The sequence below is a fragment of the Ictidomys tridecemlineatus genome, chromosome 2 (genome assembly GCF_052094955.1).
Source record: "Ictidomys tridecemlineatus isolate mIctTri1 chromosome 2, mIctTri1.hap1, whole genome shotgun sequence".
Taxonomy (NCBI): domain Eukaryota; kingdom Metazoa; phylum Chordata; class Mammalia; order Rodentia; family Sciuridae; genus Ictidomys; species Ictidomys tridecemlineatus.
In genome coordinates this window covers 225883740-225901197 of record NC_135478.1, presented here as the reverse complement: position 1 = coordinate 225901197, position 17458 = coordinate 225883740, and the positions used below count along the sequence as shown (strand labels likewise).

The 17458-nt window shown below is 56.3% G+C and overlaps 3 protein-coding genes across 13 annotated transcripts in view; 2 read left to right on the top strand and 1 right to left on the bottom strand.

The window, feature by feature from the left end:
- Agap3 (ArfGAP with GTPase domain, ankyrin repeat and PH domain 3) overlaps positions 1–7791 on the bottom strand; it is a 53837-nt gene extending 46046 nt beyond the window's left edge. Inside the window, exon 1 of one of the 4 annotated variants that reach the window (XM_040291254.2) lies at positions 7164–7791. In XM_040291254.2, coding sequence (XP_040147188.2) covers positions 7164–7488 — 325 coding nt within the window. In that variant the 5' untranslated portion in view covers positions 7489–7791. The remainder of the gene's footprint in view (positions 1–7163) is intronic. The other 3 variants (XM_078040827.1, XM_078040828.1, XM_078040830.1) reach the window with 3 other exon arrangements.
- A 2566-nt stretch (positions 7792–10357) lies between these two features.
- Positions 10358–12990, top strand: Tmub1 (transmembrane and ubiquitin like domain containing 1). Of its 3 annotated transcripts, none has more exons than XM_078040835.1 (3): positions 10358–10622; positions 11492–11899; positions 12176–12990. In XM_078040835.1, exons 2-3 carry the CDS (start codon positions 11517–11519, stop codon positions 12525–12527), a joined length of 735 nt encoding a protein of 244 aa, XP_077896961.1. In that variant the 5' UTR covers positions 10358–10622; positions 11492–11516; the 3' UTR covers positions 12528–12990. The 3 variants fall into 3 exon arrangements, with proteins under 3 accessions (XP_077896961.1, XP_077896962.1, XP_005326732.1); XM_078040836.1 differs by lacking the exon at positions 10358–10622 and adding an exon at positions 10640–10664; XM_005326675.4 differs by lacking the exon at positions 10358–10622 and adding an exon at positions 10790–11159.
- A 243-nt stretch (positions 12991–13233) lies between these two features.
- On the top strand, positions 13234–17446 carry Fastk (Fas activated serine/threonine kinase). 6 transcript variants are annotated; one of them, XM_078040832.1, is made up of 10 exons: positions 13235–13437; positions 14199–14621; positions 15063–15242; positions 15370–15542; positions 15984–16197; positions 16299–16458; positions 16681–16772; positions 16841–16976; positions 17048–17162; positions 17237–17446. In XM_078040832.1, the coding sequence occupies exons 1-10, from the start codon at positions 13356–13358 to the stop codon at positions 17342–17344; spliced, it is 1683 nt and encodes a 560-aa protein (XP_077896958.1). In that variant the 5' UTR covers positions 13235–13355; the 3' UTR covers positions 17345–17446. The 6 variants fall into 6 exon arrangements, with proteins under 6 accessions (XP_077896957.1, XP_077896958.1, XP_005326729.2 ...); XM_005326672.3 differs by having other exon boundaries at positions 13236–13437; positions 15370–15509; XM_078040831.1 differs by having other exon boundaries at positions 13234–13437; positions 17048–17446.
- The last annotated feature ends 12 nt before the right edge of the window (positions 17447–17458 follow it).

Here is a 17458-nt window from a genome sequence, read left to right as displayed (position 1 = left end):
GTAGCGCGCTCACCTGGCATGTATGCAGCCAGTGTTCGATCCTCAGCACCACATACAAACAAAGATGATGTGTCCGCCAAAAACTAAAAAAATAAATATTAAAATTCTCAAAAAAATTTTTGTGGTTGTTGTTGGGGATGGAACAAAGGGCCTCGTGCATGCTACGAGTGCTCTGCCACTGAGCTGCATCCCCAGCCCCAACAAAAAGTTTTAATGATTCTTACTAGTAAATAAATATCTAAATAAATATAAACAGTAATCAGAGTAACCCCAAGGAAGAGCATTTAATCTTTATTTTCCCTTACCTGCCAGGGAAGCAGGATAGGAAAAAGGCTGTCTCTACCCCTGGGAGTCAGAACAGCAGCAAAAGTCCTAAAAATGTGCATAATCTATAGTCTTACCATTTTCTTCTGGGAATTTGTCCAAAGGAAATGATCAGACAAATGTACAAGGATGTAGGTAATAAACAGCATACCCTTTCCATAAATAGGATACTGAGCAGCCTTCTAGAATAATGTCTCCAGTCAACATGTGCTTACTATGTGCCAGCCACTGTCCCAAGCAAGGTATAAGTGTGACCTTGCAGATCCTCAGCATGGTCAAGACTGAGACCCTGGCTTTGTTATGTCACCCCCTCCCCATTTCAGGTGAGGCAACTGAGGGACAGAAACCCTCCCATCTCCCTACAGGGTCTCTTCTATTTATGAGCTCCCTGAGGGCTCAAGGCAGCATGTCTCAGAGTGCCACAAGAGATAAGGCAGGCTTGGGACACAGCTCCGAGTCCAGCTTGGTCCCTTACTTCACAAAGGGAACCAGACCAGAAAGCGGTATTCCAACTACAGGGCTGCCTGTGCAGACCCAAGCAGAATGGGACTCCAGGAAGATAGGCCCAGAGCCATGAGGCCACTTGCCACAGCTTTCCCAGCCAGGTAGATGCAGAGCAGGGACAAGAACCCAGGTCTTTTTGCTTCCCACTCCAAGAGCTGCCAGATAAGAAAATGACTGAGGAACACCCTCTCCCCATGTACCATCCTCCACAAAGCCCCACCTTTGCTATGAAACAGCAGTAATATGAAACTGGTCCAACAGCCATGATGGAAAAGAACCTAGAATAGAAGGGAACCCAGCAGCCACTGACAACAGAAACTCCAGGCAGGACAGCCATGTTCGACTCCTTCTGCACCCGAGTTGGTAACAGCAAGGATGCACTTACTTTCAATGCTGACACATATATTTGAATGAAATTTTTTTTGCATGTGTGGTACCAGGGATTGAACGCAGGGGTGGCTCTACCACTGAGCTACACCGTCAGCCCTTTCTATTTTTTGAGACCTACTAAGTTGCCCAGGCTGACCTCCAGCTTGCGATCCTTCTGCCTCCCAGCCTCCCGCATAGCTAGAATCAGAGGCGTGCACCACCACGATTGGCTTAAATGAAAAAAAAAATTTTTAAATGTATTTTTATTTATTATTGGAACAAGCATCTTTCCATGCATGCTACACCCATGCAACTCATGGACAGGAGTGATACTCCTGAGTGCCACCGCCTGGTTGGAGATTCAAGACACCCAAAAGAATATTAGAGCAAAGAAGAGTCTGATCCATCCTAAGTTATACTCTAACAGCTTCCGTGAGTTAGGCTCCAGGGTGGTTTGATTCTCAAAAAGCTTCCCTAGAAGCCATCTGTCCAGGCTGACCCGGTGCCAGTTGGCCAAACCTTCTCTAGTCCATCCATGTGAGGGACTAGCACCTGACTTGGAGTTGGAACACCAGGCAAAATCCCTGGCTCTGTGGCCTCAGGAAGGCTACTCTAAGTCATAAGCTATCCTGTGTGCAAAATGGACAGGTCACTTGCCAACCTAAAAAAGAGGTTCCTCGGGCTGGGGATGTGGCTCAAGTGGTAACGTGCTCGCCTGACATGTGCGGGGCAGGGGCCCTGGGTTCGATCCTCAGCACCACACACACAAAAAAATGTTGTGTCCACTGAAAACTGAAAAATAATATTAAAAAAAAAAAAAGAGGTTCCTCAGAGAACACAAGTGGAAGCCACATGGTGGTGAAGAGGCCTCCTCCAGTCTCCAGGACGGGGCTGGAAGATGAAAGAGCGTTAACAGGCACACTGTGCACCTGCATGGCCTGCTCACCTCCCTGGCCTACTCCAGAGCAGGCTCCAAGCAGCCCAGGCTCCATGTTGCCCCTTGCCCTGGGCCTGTGCAGTGGAGTGCAGCTGGGAGGCAGAAGGAAACAATCGGATTAAACTAACTTCAGAATGCAGCAACGTGGGTCAATGTTCACACAGTGCCATTGGGAGTTGAAGGGGTTTGCCCCAAACCTTAGTACTCTCAAGCGATGCCTGCTTTCCAAAAAAAGGCAGAGCTCCCTCCTTGTCTGTGCCAACGGTGTGAAGACAGCTGGCAGAGGGCTCACAGGTACAAATGCACAATGTGGGTACAGTCAGGGTGAGCCCACTTACATGCACCCCATCCCCCACTCCTGTCTGAACCTTCCCAAAATACCCTGTGTCCTACAAGGGGAAGCACTAGCCCCCCAATGGTTTCTTAGAACATGGGAGGGTGGAAAAAAATAGAGGAGGAAGCATTAATAATTCCTTCCCCAGAGTCCTGCCTGTCTGACCCACCTGTCCTCTACAGATACACAGAATCCACATGTTCACTACCACCTTGCTGTGCCTTGAATACCTCTATGTGCCTTCAGGCCCCAGCCGCTCTAGGCCTGGCAATCATCTGAGGAAAGAAGAAATAGATGATGCTAGAAGACGACATGTGGTACTTAGGAGGAAGGGCTGTTTTGTTGGTAAGGTATCCTGGGTCAGAGGCCATGGATTGAGTAGAATGAGGGAAGTTTTCCACCTGGTTGACCTTGAGGTCATGTAGCCTATGATAAGGCTGGGGAGCTTTCCCAGCCCCCCTTCTGACCTTGAGGGCAGGGAACTTGATGAGTCTCCCCAGGTCTCTGAGCTTTGCCCTGGTTTTCTGAAAATCTGGGCTTTATTGCTCCCACTCCCAGTGCCTTCTGACCTCTGCTGCTGCTGAGCCTTTGTCCCCAGGGCAGCCAAGCCCAGCACTTCCTGTATCCTCTCCCCCATCCTCCCCTTTGTTCTCCTGCTTTCTGAGGTTCCAGATGCAACTGGGCCACACAGTAGGAGCTACATAAATGGATCTGGAACAAAAACACAGCTTCCCTGCCTACCAGCACCCACATTGAGTATTCCCTTTTGCAGAATTCCTAGAACCCTGGTGTGCAAAGTCCTATATAAGTAGCCACTCCTGAAGTGGCCATTTCATTCCTAAAGCAGCCAACTGCCCAAATGACCAAGAGAGTGACAGAGAAAGAAATGGATCTGGCCCATTCCAGACCGCTCCAATAGGAGGCCTTTAGGGAGCCTGGCCTGAGTAATGCCCAGGTCAGCAGGTCCCACAGTGAAAGTCACGGCCAGGGTGGAGACCACCCCCAGAACAGGAAGCAAGACAAACTGGTTCAGGAGAGCTTCCAGTCTCCAAACAGAATCATCATTCCTAGCCTTTCCCCATCACAAGGTTGTCTTGGGAAACACAGGGCCCACTATAATACCCTACGTGGGACAGACAGGCCTGAGGGAGCCCCACCAGGAAGGGTGTGGATGCTGAGACTGGGACTCTCCAGTAAGGTCCCTCTGAGCTCCCCCAACATACCTAACCCCAGCTGGTGCTCCTTCTCTGCTTAGCCTAGGCTTGAACCAAAGAGGAAGAAATCCACATTTCTCCACCTTACTCTCTAGGATGTCACTGCACCCACAACCAGGTAGGCGGGCAAACTGGGAACTTCAGGAGTGAGCAGGCAAGGGTGAGAAGAGCCCAGCCAGGCCAGCTGGAATGCTCAAAGGAACTCCATTCTAAAAAAAAACCACGAACTCTAGGGGAAAACAAAGGGGAAACTGAACAAGTCATCTAGCTGACAAAGCCCAGTTCCTGCACACACAATAGTAGCCATATGGCGCACACACGTAGTCATGGTCCACTTCCAGGCCCAGAGTCCTGCCTGCCTGCGCCATCCCCAGGGTGCAGCACTCCCCAGGCACACCTGCTCAGGGGCCAGCAGGCCTTTCCAGGCCACCTGCCAGGACATCCCCCCCACCCTGCCCCACCAGGGCTGCTTCTCCCAACAGCTTCTCCTGGATCCTAGCTGGCTTAGCCTGGTGTCCCTCATCTGGATTTTGACCCTGGTTCTCCTGCATCCCTCTTTCTAAGAGATCAACGCGAGTCAGAGGACCACCCTCTTCCCTGGGAGTGAGCAGTGCAGAGGGAGAGCCAGGCACTACCTTTCCCCAGTCCTATCAGCTTCCTCTCCTTCCTTTTCCTAGTCCCCTTCTTCCTGCCCCAGGAGGTGAGGTGGCTCACAGGTCCTGTGTATGGTGTGCCTTCCAGGCCCCATGCAGGCTCAGGGAGGCACTTCTCTTGTTTTCTCGGAGACAAAGTGATGAACAAGTTTTCTCTAGCCTTGGCCTTTAGTAGGAAAGGAACTTCGCAAAATAATCTGCCCCCCTCCCCCAAATCCTGTCCTGCAACACAGGAAAACCTAACAGTCCCCTGCTTCCTCCAGCCCTGGACACAGGACCGGGGTGGCTGAGAGAAGCTGAGAGAGGCCAGAAGATCAGATGCTCATGGAGCTTCCTCAGTGCCAAATGGTTCTGTCACTTTCAGAGCTGCGACAAATAAACCCTCCACCAACGGGCTGGGGATAGAGCTCAATTGGTAGAGTGCTCCCCTCATATGCATAAGGCCCTGGGTTCAACCCCCAGCACCACAAAACAAAAACAAAACAAAACAAAACAAAAAAACCCTCCACCAAAGCACTGGCCAAAACAAGAGGGTTTCTTGGGCTCTGAGATATTGCCCCTTTCCACAAAGAGGTTCCCTCCCTGGAAGCACAGGCTCCTGGGAGGCTCTGTTTATGTAACAGCCCACAGGGGGCTCTTTCCTGACACACCCAAGAAGTTGCTGTTTCCCTCCACCTCGGAAGGTGGGGACACTGCCTTGCAGGACAGAAGCAATATGGTTTGGCAGATGGAGAGCTCTACAGCAGGAAGCATACAGGGCCGAAATGGGAGAAGGAGTCTGGATTTTTTTGAAGCCTGCCTACAGCAGAAAAGCTGGGGCGACAGAAGTGAGAAAGCCAGCAGGGGTGGGGGTAACAGAGACAGATTCCAAGAGAGAGGTTGGGAAGGAGGAGAAGGGGGAAGGAGCCAGGAGGCCTCCCCAGAGAGCAGGGCAGCAGGGATGGGGAAGGGATGGCAGAGAGCTGAGGACAGATGGGTGAGGAGCAACTGGACTGGTCTGGTGACAGTGATCAAGTCCCAGGATTTCATGATAGCAATACCAAACTTCCAGGCTAAGCAGATGGAACAGTGGGGTATTTCCAAACCACAATGGGGAAGTTGGTCAAGAAGGAGGGGAAATTCTGCCTGTTATGATGAATTTAAAATAAAAAACCCAAGTGTATCCCAGAATCATAGCCTTCACAGCACAGAAGAGTCTCCCTCATTCTGTGACTGTCCACCAAGTATCTTCACCTCTCTAAAGGGCTGGGGAGTTCACCTTGGAGTTAATCAAGAACTTCATATTTCCTTCAGGTGACATTGAAGCTCAGGGAAGGTTTTTCCCTACCCCACCACCTTCAGATCTAGGGGGAAAAAAAGTACATCTTCTCTGTTTGGGGCCCTGGGCTCACACAAATGCCATCCCCTGGTCCCCAGCCACAATGATGATTCAGGCCATTTACTCAGATCCATGTTAATGAGTTTTCTCAGTCACTTAATTAGTTCAGAGTGAACTTAGCCTTGAGAGGAAGGAGATGAGAGCAGGTTGGGAAAAGGACAGAAGGAAGTCAGATTGGAATGTTACAATAAGAGGGCAGGCCCCGAGTTCTAAATGGGGCCTTCTACTCCCAAGGAACCCAATATTCCTTCCCCAGCTACAGGGAGGCTAAAAACAGAAAGGGGGTGTTCAGGTGCAGGAGCCCCAAAAGCCTCACACAAGGGGATGAAGATAGGAATGTAACCCTAACTGTAAGGACCAAGTAGTGAACAGGCCCTTGTCCACTCCACGTCATCAGCAACTGGCCTTAACTCTCCCTGCATTACCACTAAGGCCAGACCCACCACCTGCTGGTGGGCGTCTCCCTTCAAACAGAGTGAGAGAAGGAAGCAGATGGCCAAGGGTGAGGGCCATCTGCCCAAGCTTGCTGGAAGGTCACCATGCCACTGGGGTGCCTGTAGGTACAGCAGGCTCCCACTACTTCAGAGGCAGTCGAGCATCAACAGCGTGCCCCGGCTTACTGTGCCCCTCAGCAGCCACAAGTCCAGGACTCAAGAGCCCACAGAAAAGAAAACTGGGAAGCGCAGTAGCCTGGGGTTTCCGGTCCCTGACTCCAGGCGCAGAGTCCCTGGAGGTCAGTCGGCGCCCGCCAGCCTCGCGCAAGCCTTCAGAGTGAGCAGGCGCGGTTGCCCAGAGCGGTCGAGACCCGACCAAGCCGCCAAGGGACCAGCCGACGCCTCCCACGCGATCGCGGCGCTCCAGCCCCGCGCCAGGCCTGGCCCGCGCCCGCCAGGCCGCGGCGGCATTGGAGGTGTGAGTCGGGAGAGGGAGCCTCGACGAGCGCCACCCTCCTAGGCCAGCGGGCGCTGGGCCCGGGAAGGCTGCCATCCACTAAGGAGAGGCTCCGAACCCCAGCCCCATCGCTGGGAAGGGCCCAGGAAGCAGCTAAGAAGCCTCCAGAGTCTCGGCCCCACCTCTCAGCCCGCGGAGGCTATCAGTCGCGTCCACCCTCCCTGGCCATGCCTGACCAGATCTGGGCCCAGCCCCCATTCCCCACCCCGCAACTCCGAGCACACCCGTCCCCGGGGCGACACCACTCTGGAGCACAATGAAAGGAAAACGTGTCCCCTGGCTCGTTACCGATCCCCAAATCCCAAAGTGTCCCTGGACGAGATACGCCAAAGCCTGAACCTGGGCTCTACAGCGCAGATCAGCAAACCGCGTGGCCCAGACCTCGGGCGCGTAAGGACCCCTGAGGGTGAAAGCTGGGTGGGTCTGGACCCGTGGAACCCCGGGCCGGGGATGGAGGGGCCAGCACACTCAGGCTCCCGCAGCCCCCGGCTCTGCTCACCCTCGATGGAGATGACGTGCTCCCGGATCTGGTTCTGCAGCGCCAAATCCTCGATGCGCTCGATCAGATCATAGATGGCGTAGATGTTAGGATGCACGGACTCGAAGCGCTGGATCTCGGCCCGGATGGCCGCCGAGTTGGAGAGCGCGAACTGCTGGGGAGGCCCACCGGCCAGCTGCTGCGAGGGGCCGCCGCCCCCGGCCCCGGGCCCCGCGCCGCCGAACTGCCCGCCGCCCCCCGCGCCGCCGCCGCCGCCGCCGGCCCCCGGAGCCGCCAAGCTCTGCTGCTGCTGAGGGCTCTGCCCCCCGCCCGCCTGGAAGTTCATGGCTCCGGAGCCGCGGGGCCCGAGGCGGGCCCGACCGGGGCCCGGGGCGGCGCGGCGGCGGCGGCTAGCGGGCGCGCGGGACTGGCCAGGCCGGGACTACGGAGCGAGCGGCGCAGGACTAGTGCATGGGGCCGGGGACCGGGGGCCGAGGCCAGGAGGCACCTCCGCACACGCTGTGGCCGCCGCCGGGAGCTTCTCGGCGCCGCGATCCCGCTGCCTCAGAGCAGCCTCCAGCGGCAACAACAACGGGACCGGGAGCGCGCGGCCGGGGCCCTCCCCCCGCGTCATGCGCACGCACCGCCGCCCCCGCCGGCTCCGGCACACGCAGCCGGAGCCCCCCTCCCCGTTTACCCCCGCCCCCGCCCCTCTGCGCCCCCGCCCCTCGCTCGCTCGCTCGCTGGCGTTGCAGCCTCCACCCCTGAGCTGCGCGCTCCGGCCCCGGCCCCGCCCACCCGGCCTCGGCCCTTCCGCCCGCTCGCTAGCCCCCCCCACGGCTCGCTCTCGGGCCACCGGAGCCGCGACACTGCTGTCCCGGCCCCTTTCGGGCCGGCTGTCGTTTTCGCCTCCTTGCGCTGGTCTGGGCGGGTGTCGTATCTCTGGGCAATGCCCTAGTAGTGCCCTGCGCCTGAGGGAGCTGATAAACGCGACTGATTCGCAGCGAAGCCCTCCGAGGCTCAAGTGCGCCTCATTTATATGGTCCTGCCTTCAGTGCAGCACAGACTCTCCTGTACCCAGGCCCTGAGGTCAGCCCTAGAGACTACTCCGCCCCGGGGTTTTCTCTCCCTGGCGCCCCGCCCGGGTCTCCTCTGCTGGCTACAGCTCAGAGGCTGGTTCCCGGCCGCTCTTTCCACTTCTCCCTGAGAGCTTCATCTCAGAGTCGGTGGAAATGACAGTGATGAACAATATCTTCGCCCTTCTTATGACCGGCTTCTTCTAAAAGATCCTCCGTGCCAGGCTGGGGAGGGTTCGCTGAATGCTGCCCAAGGTTCACAGAGGAAAAGAGGGAGGAATCAATTGTGCTCTCTCTCCCCCCTATCAAGAGACTCATTAGAGCCCCCCCCCCATAGCTCTTAAAATTTTCCTTGTTCTCACCTCCGTGTCCATCCTGACATTTCTCTCCTGAGGCTGGAAAGCTAGCTCCCTTCAGTGTCCCAAATGTCCCAGTTTCTCTGCATTCTCATTGCTGAAGCTATCTGCAGTTCTGCTAGCCCCCATACCCAACACATACACACTCCCTAAAACCCAGCCAATACATCTGCCAGAACTACACCCAGGGATCTTTTGAGTAACACTGGCGCATATTTCCCAGGTCAAGCAGGATCTTTTCCTAGCATAAAGATGTCTGCCATTCAGCTACTTATACAACTCTGCTCCAGTTACCAACACAGTCACCATTCCTAAATTTTACTTCCAAAGGTGCAAACTAGGGACCTCCCAAGCTCCTGAGAGATGTAAGTTTGTCTATATGACCTTAAGGATGTCTTGTACCCTCTCTGAACTTCATCTGCAAAATAGATTGGTTCAACAAAAAACCTAGTTCTGTTGCTTTTCATTTCTAAAAGCAACCCTAACATCTCTTTTAGATGCTTAATTAGAATTGACATCAAGGAGCTTTACCAAATATACTTTCTCAGAGAGATGCTAAGAGGAAAGGGCTCCTCCAGTATGTTGCCCTAACCACCAGCACATACCTGTCTTAAAAATGGTGGGCTGTCCACAGTCTGTCTCTTCCATTAGTATAATAGCCACATGAGGGCATTTTGTTCCTAGCATCTTGCACAATGCCTGATAAATAGTATGTATATATTTAATGAATATTTGTAGCATAGATGAAGGAATAGGGGGTAGAGATAAGTTAGTTCTGTATTGTTTTTTTTAAACCAGAGATTGAATCCAGCCAGGGCTTTACCATTAAGCTACATCCCCATCCTATTATTTATTTATTTATTTATTTTGAGATAGTCTCACTAGTTGTTCAGGACCCCACTAAGTTCCTGAGTCTGGCCTTCAACTTGTGGTCCTTCTGCCTCAGTCTCCAGAGTCGTTGGGATTACAAGCATATGCCACTGACATTAGTTCTGCACTTCATAAATCTAAACCAAAGCAACATTTTGGGCACTTGTTCCCACAAGTAGGTATGAGGTATTGGGAAGACTAGGGTAGATTATTTTGAATCAAGACTATTCTGTAGGGCTGGGGGTATAGCTCAGTGGAAGAGCACTTGCTTAGCACGTACCAGGCCCTGGGTTACATCCTCAGCACCTGATCATCCCCACAAAGACTGATGTATAAAATCCAGGATGAGTAATTCCTGTGGCTACAGAGAGCCCAGAGGAAAGAGGGAAAATCCTACTGCAAATATTTACTGTGTACAAATCTTACATAGTTTTCACATTTGTTTAATAAAATACCGAATTTCTCGCTTTTCAATGGACTTATGAGGTATATTTTAGAAACGAAGAAACATGTTTAATGAGATTTAACAATCCACCAGAGAATGAGTTACTGATGAGCACAGATTAAGGGATCAGGTCTTGTGCTCAAAGTCCACTCTTCTTTCACAGTTCTGTGAGAGTAAGATCAGATCGAGGAGGGGCCAGTCCTGAAGAAGATAGGTATCCTCAGCTGGCCAGATGGGACAGCTCACGCCTACTGAGCTCTGGGCTGAAGCGTCAACTTGGAAGGCCAAGTTGCTTCCTGGCATCCACTCTGACATAGGGAAAGCCGGGGTAGTGGCCACCTGAGCTCTCAAGCGCTCTCATCACTGCATCACTAACAAGGGTGCTCTGACGTGCTCAGCTGACGTTGGTGTCTGAAGTGACAGATGCCCTGGCTGCTGGCGGCGAAGGGGACGAATCCTGCCGAGGTCAAAATCTCTGCTGAATAGCACAATTACCCGAGTCGCCCCCGCCAGCCCCGGACTGCGGCGGTCAGGCCGCCAGCCTGAGCAGCGGACCGAGCCCCGCACGTGGGTCCGCAGGGCGGAAGGCGGGCAATGCCAGCGCGGACTACAAATCCCACAATGCTCGGGGCCGCGGCGGCTGGTTAGGAGCCGTGCCTCAGGTGTCTGCGACCTCAGCGCCTCCCGCCCGGAAGTGCCCGAGGGGCCGAGATGGAGCTGGCGGAGCCGGGCGGTGAGTCCCCGCGCTTTGGCCGCGCCCACCCCGCCGCCCCAGGTCTGGGCTGGGCCGCCCTCGCCCCGCCCCGGGATCGGCTGTGCCCTCCTGTGGCTCGGGGGGCAGAAAGATGGGAGGGGTGATGGGGCAGTGGGGGTGGGGAGGGCGCAGTCTTGGGTTCCCGGACTGGATCTGGGTCTGGCGGCCGCTGGGTTTGGAGAGGCTTCCCGTGGAGGCGCGGAATCGAGCTGCCGCGGGGAGGGTTTGGGTGGACCAAGAGGGGACCTGCTGGGTGGGTGGCAGCGCGCGGAGACTCCAGATTGCCCAAGGGCGGATTTTGACGTTTAGTGTGGGGGAAGCTTTGGGAAGGAGTCCCGTGCCGCAGGTGGGGTTTGGGTAAATGGTAAGGCTAGAAATGCAGGGGTGGGGTGAGGTGGGCTTGAAGACCCTTTTTCAACCTCTTGGAGAAACTTAGTTACAGAGCATTATATGAACTTGGGGTGAAATAGGAGAAGGAGTAAACAAAACTTTGAGATGAAGTGATCAAAAGAACAGGTAAGCTTTAGGGTGAAGTTTGATGGGGGTTAAGTTTAGGGAACCGGCTGTTTAGAAGGTCAAACACCTTCCTGGAGATAGGGTTTCTGTGAATTGAGCTAGAAGACCTAGAACTCAGGTTACAAAGTTAGGATTTGGTGATGGGAAGGGGCAAAACATGGCAAATTTGGGATGACTGGGATATAGAGCAGTCTGTACCAGGGATGGTTAAGGGAACAGAAGAATCAGGACTGTGGGAGAATTGTGGCAGGGTGGGGTCAGAAGCCTGTTGAAGTTAGGAGGGCTCCTCGCCAGGGAGCCAACCCCTCACCTGTTCTTTGTGCCCTCTCCAGCTCGGTAGCACGGCAGGCAGGTGCCATGGCCTTGATTGAAGGGGTGGGTGATGAGGTGACCATCCTTTTTGCGGTGCTTGCCTGCCTTCTGGTGCTGGCCCTTGCCTGGGTCTCAACACATACCACGGAGGGCTCCGATACCCTGCCCCAACCACCGGGGACTTCAACTCCAGCCCAGCCCAGCGAAGTCATGGCAGCCACTGACAGCATCAGAGGAGAGGCTCCAGGGGCCGAGTCCCCCAGCTTGAGACACAGAGGTCAAGCTGCACAGCCAGAGCCTGGAGTCACTGCAACAACACCACCCCCAGACTCCCCACAGGAGCCCCTCGTGCTACGCCTCAAATTCCTCAATGATTCGGAGCAGGTGGCCAGAGCCTGGCCTCATGACACCATTGGCTCCTTGAAAAGGTAAGCGGGAAAGAGGGTAGGAATCAAATGCTAAAGAATGGGGTGAGATAGACTGGGCCACCAGAAACATCTGAGACTCCTCCCTTATTTTCAGTTTGAGGGAATGGAGCTGCCCAAAGTGTACACTGTTCTTGTTCCCCTGCAACAGACTGCCCCCCAGAGGCCACTGCCTGGGTGGTGTGTGGAGGGCAAAAGGGAAGAATGGGAGCCTTGCTCTGGGCAAGGGACTAGGATTGCCTGAGGCCTGCTCTCTTACCCAGGTCCCTCTCTCCTCAGGACCCAGTTTCCCGGCCGGGAACACCAGGTGCGACTCATCTACCAAGGCCAGCTTCTAGGAGACGACAGTCAGACGCTGGGCAGCCTTCACCTCCCTCCCAACTGCGTACTCCACTGCCACGTGTCAACGAGGGTCGGTTCCCCACATCCCCCCTGCCCACCGGGGTCAGAGCCAGGCCCCTCCGGGCTGGAAATCGGCAGCCTGCTGCTGCCCCTGCTGCTGCTGCTGCTCCTCCTGCTCTGGTACTGCCAGATCCAGTACCGGCCCTTCTTTCCCCTGACCGCCACCCTGGGCCTAGCCGGCTTCACCCTGCTCCTCAGTCTCCTGGCCTTTGCCATGTACCGCCCATAGTGCCTCCACGGGCTCTTGGTGGTGTAGCCAACCCCTCTGGACCTCACTCCCCACGTCGTGGTGGGAGCTGCTGTCTGCCCAGGCCAGCTTCTCCAGCCTGCCTCTTCCCATTACCCTGGAGCCCAGCCCTGCGTCGCAGGGGACTCCGGGAACTGGCAGAGTCCCGCCCCTGTGATCTCCATGGCTCTGGACCACCTTCTGGGGCTGCTGGCCCTCAGCCTTCACTGACAGTTGGCTCTTCAGGGTCAGGCACTTGCTGTCGTTGCCTTGGCCCTGAACAAAGACGGCCCACTCCCCTGGGCCCGTCTTAGTGCTCTGCCTTTGGACTCAGCCATCCTTAGTCCCAAGACCTCCTTGGCTGATTTGGGCACCTTCGGACTGTGGGAGGCTGGTGACAGGGAGCTGGGAGGGGCAGAGGCATTCTCTGGAACTTGTGCAGATTAAAATAACTGTGAAGTTTTCACTCTGTTGTGTGTCTGTGCGGACCTGGGATGGGGAGGGCGGGAAGGCCTTGCTCCGGGAGAAAAGGGGAAAGGACGAGTACTAGGCCCTCAGGCCCCTGCAACCTGCTCAGGCCGGCAACTGACCCCTTACTCTGCGCAGATCCGCCAGCTTCAGCTTTTGGTTCTGCAGCCCCGCCCCTCCAGCTGTGGCCCCGCCTCGCGCGCCACGCGCGCACTTCCCGGAAGCGGGGGGCGGGCTCAAGGCGCCCCGGCTCGCAGCGCCTGCCGGGAGCCACGTCTCTGCCGGCCGAGCGCTGCGCCGGGATTGGCGTGCAGGCTGCGATTCGGGGGCTGCTGGGAAGATGGCGGACTCGGTGGGCCGCCGATGAGGAGGCCGCGGGGGGAGCCCGGCTCCCGGGCCCCGAGACCGACTGAGGGAGCGACCTGCGCGGGGCCCGGGGAGTCATGTAGGGTGGCGCCTGCGGGGCGGGCCGCGGGAGGGCGGCGGGAGCTGGCGTTAGCGGCGGTGGCCACGGTCTCCTGACGTCCCCGGGCCAGGGCGGGTGTGTGGGCCCCCAGCATCGCGGACTCCTCGCCTTCTCAAAGCTGCGCTCTCTTCTCCGCGCGCACCCTTCGACTTGGGGCGCTGTGTTCTCTTTTCATGGGTGAGGAGACTTAGGCAGAGGCGAAGCCACTTGCCCAAGGTCACGCAGCTGGTAAGTGGGAGCGCCCAGCATGGGACCCAGCACCGTCCTGCTGCGGAGCCCGCGTTCCGCCCTCCGTGCCGCCGCCGCCTCCTGCGGGAGGGGGAGGTGGTCGGGAGGGCGCATCGCGGGGCCGTCCTGGTTCCAGGCTGGGCGCGACCACTAACCCGTGAATGACCTCGGGCTTAACTTAACCTCTTCGTCGCTCTGGCCCTTGGTTTCTCCACCTGTGAAATGAGGTAATGCCAGCCCTGCGACTCCTCATCGGCCTGTACGGAGCATCAGAGGAGATAGTGCATGTGGAATTGCTTTGTGAATTGCGCTGCGCTGAGCACACTGAAGGATTAGGATTGCTGTTTCAAGGAATGAAAAGGGAAAGAGGGCAGGGTGGAGAACAGGACCAGAGCAGTCACAGAGGGTTGCTCAGACCCCAGGCCCCTCTGGATGGGGAGTGAGGTAAGGAGTAGACTGAGTCCTTTGCCCCTTTGGAGGAAACCTCACTCCCTTTTCTGGGCCACCCTCAGGGTCTCCATCACCCAACTCCATGCTTCGAATCCTGCTCTCTGCTCAGGCCTCCCCTGCTCGGCTGTCTGGCCTGCTGCTGATCCCGCCAGTACAGCCCTGCTGTTTGGGGCCCAGCAAGTGGGGGGACCGGCCTCTTGGAGGAGGGCCCCGTGCAGGCCATGTGCAAGGACTGCAGCGGCTTCTGGAACAGGCGAAGAGTCCTGGGGAGCTACTGCGCTGGCTGGGCCAGAACCCCACCAAGGTGCGCGCCCACCACTATCCTGTGGCACTTCGTCGCCTGGGCCAGCTCTTGGGGTCTCAGCCTCGGCCCCCTCCTGTGGAGCAGGCCACACTGCAGGACTTGAGTCAGCTCATCATCCGAAACTGCCCCTCCTTTGACATTCATACCATCCACGTGTGTCTGCACCTTGCAGTCTTACTTGGTGAGGAGGGCGTCTGGGGGTGTGGGGGCTTAGGGAAGGATAAAGGGAGAGAACAGTACACAGGTCACTGCTTTTGCCCAGGAGTAGCACATACCCAGATACACTTGTTACTGCCCCTCCTGTATCCACGACAGATGTCACAAGTTGAACAGCATTCATTCCAGATTCACAGGGTGCCACCCCAGCTTCCTTCTACAGTGCTCTCAGAAGCCACTGCAGTTCTTGGCAGGAGTTGAGGGCCTTTTGCCACCTTTGTATAAAGCTTTCCCTGACAGACTGCTCTGATATGTATCCACCTGAAACTTCACATTTCTCCAGTGTTTTCACATGAACTTGAGTGTATATTCCCGCTCAGGAAATGGAGGGGAGAGAGATCAGGACTCACCCCATGATTAGAAAAACACAGCACAACTCATCAGGACCTCCTTTGCCTCCTCTCAGGCTTTCCATCAGATGGACCTCTGGTGTGTGCCCTGGAGCAGGAGCGAAGGTTTCGCCTTCCTCCAAAGCCACCTCCCCCTCTGCAGCCTGTCCTCCGTGGTGGACAAAGGCTAGAAGCTGCTCTGAGCTGCCCCCGTTTCCTGCGGTATCCGAGGCAGAATCTGATCAGCAGCCTGGCAGGTGCTGGAGGGTGGAAGGCAAATGGAGGGCAGGGGCTGAGGAGGACATGGGAATTAAGTTGTCTGGGCTGGCAGTCTAGCCTGCCAGCGGTCAGGGCCCAGCATGAAGTGAGGGCTGTTCTTCACAGAGGCAAGGCCAGAAGAACTGACTCCTCATGTGATGGTCCTTCTGGCCCAGCATCTCGCTCGGCATCGGTTGCGGGAGCCCCAGCTTCTGGAAGCCATTGCCCACTTCCTGGTGGTCCAGGAAGCCCAGCTCAGCAGCAAGGTGGGCTTGCCTCCCACCCTCCCATGCTCCTCTGTGAGTCATCCTCAGTGACCAGGTCAAGCCTAGCCTCCTATCCAGCATGACTAGCCTCTTCCTCTGGCAGAAACACTCCAGCTAGGTTGCTCTGCTCCATGCCCTGGGGAGTATATCTCTGTGCTGGCTTTTCCAACCTCAATAACCAACATGGATGCCAAGAGCTCAGCAGTTGTACCAAAGCACTCAGCCTCATCCTAGTTCCGCCTGTCCTGCTTTTCCAAGTCTGCAGGCCAGACCCCACAGAATGTACCGTCTTCTTGTCTGGTCACATTTGGCTCAAAGACACTGCTTATACTGTTGAACTTGTGTATATGCTGGGGTAGAGGAGTGTTGTGCCTTGACAGTGACGTTACAGGCTAGGCCATTCCTGCCTAACACTCAGCTTGAGAGACTTGGAGCAGCACTTCCTGCCAGTTGACATGCTGCTCTTCTCCATAGGTGGTACAGAAGCTGGTCTTGCCCTTTGGGCGGCTGAACTACCTACCCCTGGAGCAGCAGTTTATGCCCTGCCTTGAGAGGATCCTGGCTCGGGAGGCAGGGGTGGCACCCCTGGCCACAGTCAACATTTTGATGTCACTGTGCCAGTTACGGTGCCTGCCCTTCAGAGCCCTGCACTTTGTCTTCTCTCCGGGTTTTATCAACCACATCAGTGGTATGCAGAGAGGATGGCTGGAGGGGCCTGAGACCCCAGAGGTCAGGGAGCACCCAGGGATCATTGGCCTACACCATGCTCCAGTCTCCACCTCCCCACAGGCACCCCTCACGCTCTGATTGTTCGACGCTACCTCTCCCTGCTTGACGCGGCTGTGGAGCTGGAGCTCCCAGGATACCGGGGCCCCCGCCTTCCCCGAAGGCAGCAAGTGCCCATCTTTCCGCAGCCACTCATCACCGACCGTGCCCGCTGCAAGTACAGGTGGGCAGGCAGTCTGGGGTAAGGGGAGGGAGAGCCAGAGCAGCACAGTAGAACAGCTATAGAGACCATAGACAGCAGTACCTGCACCAGTGTGCTTAGGGGTCCTAGAGGGGAAAAAAATGGGCCCTGACCAGTCAAGGGATTTTTCCTGGGTGTTGGTGCTATGGACAGATTGGGATGAGACCTTGGGGCCTGTCTTCTACCAGTATCATTTCCCCTCAGTCACAAGGACATAGTAGCTGAGGGGCTGCGCCAGCTGCTGGGGGAGGAGAAATACCGCCAGGACCTGACTGTGCCTCCCGGCTATTGCACAGGTGAGCTCCTGGTGGGGGGCAGCTCCAGAAGTGGAGCTAGGCTAAGGCCCTGGCTCTCTTCCCTGCAGACTTCCTGCTGTGTGTCAGCAGCTCTGGTGCTGTGCTTCCTGTGAGGACCCAAGATCCCTTTCTACCTTACCCACCAAGGTCCTGTCCACAGGGACAGGCTGCCTCTAATCCTACGACCCGTGACCCTGCCCAAAGGTAAGAAAGCAGGGTGTGGGAATCTTGACCCCCTGGCCAAAAGCACCCATAACATGTCTACTCCTCTCCAGGGTGGTGCTGATGCTGCGTGAACGCTGGCATTTCTGCCGTGATGGCAGGGTGCTGCTGGGCTCCCGTGCCCTGAGGGAGCGGCACCTGGGCCTAATGGGCTACCAGCTCCTGCCGGTGAGAGGCCCCACCCTACCCGGTCCTCATCCTCATCCCTGCCATGCAGGTAACCCAGTGTCCTCTCCCCACAGCTGCCCTTTGAGGAACTGGAGTCACAGAGAGGCCTGCCCCAGCTCAAGAGCTACCTTAGGCAGAAGCTCCAGGCCTTAGGCCTCCGCTGGGGGCCTGAAGGAGGGTGAGGGGATGCACATGGGGCTCAGGATGGCCCCCCTATGGGGGGTGGACAATTTGCACTTTGGATCCCTATGTTTTGATTTTTCATTAAAGTCCCTTTCCTTCCCTGTTGTGAGTCT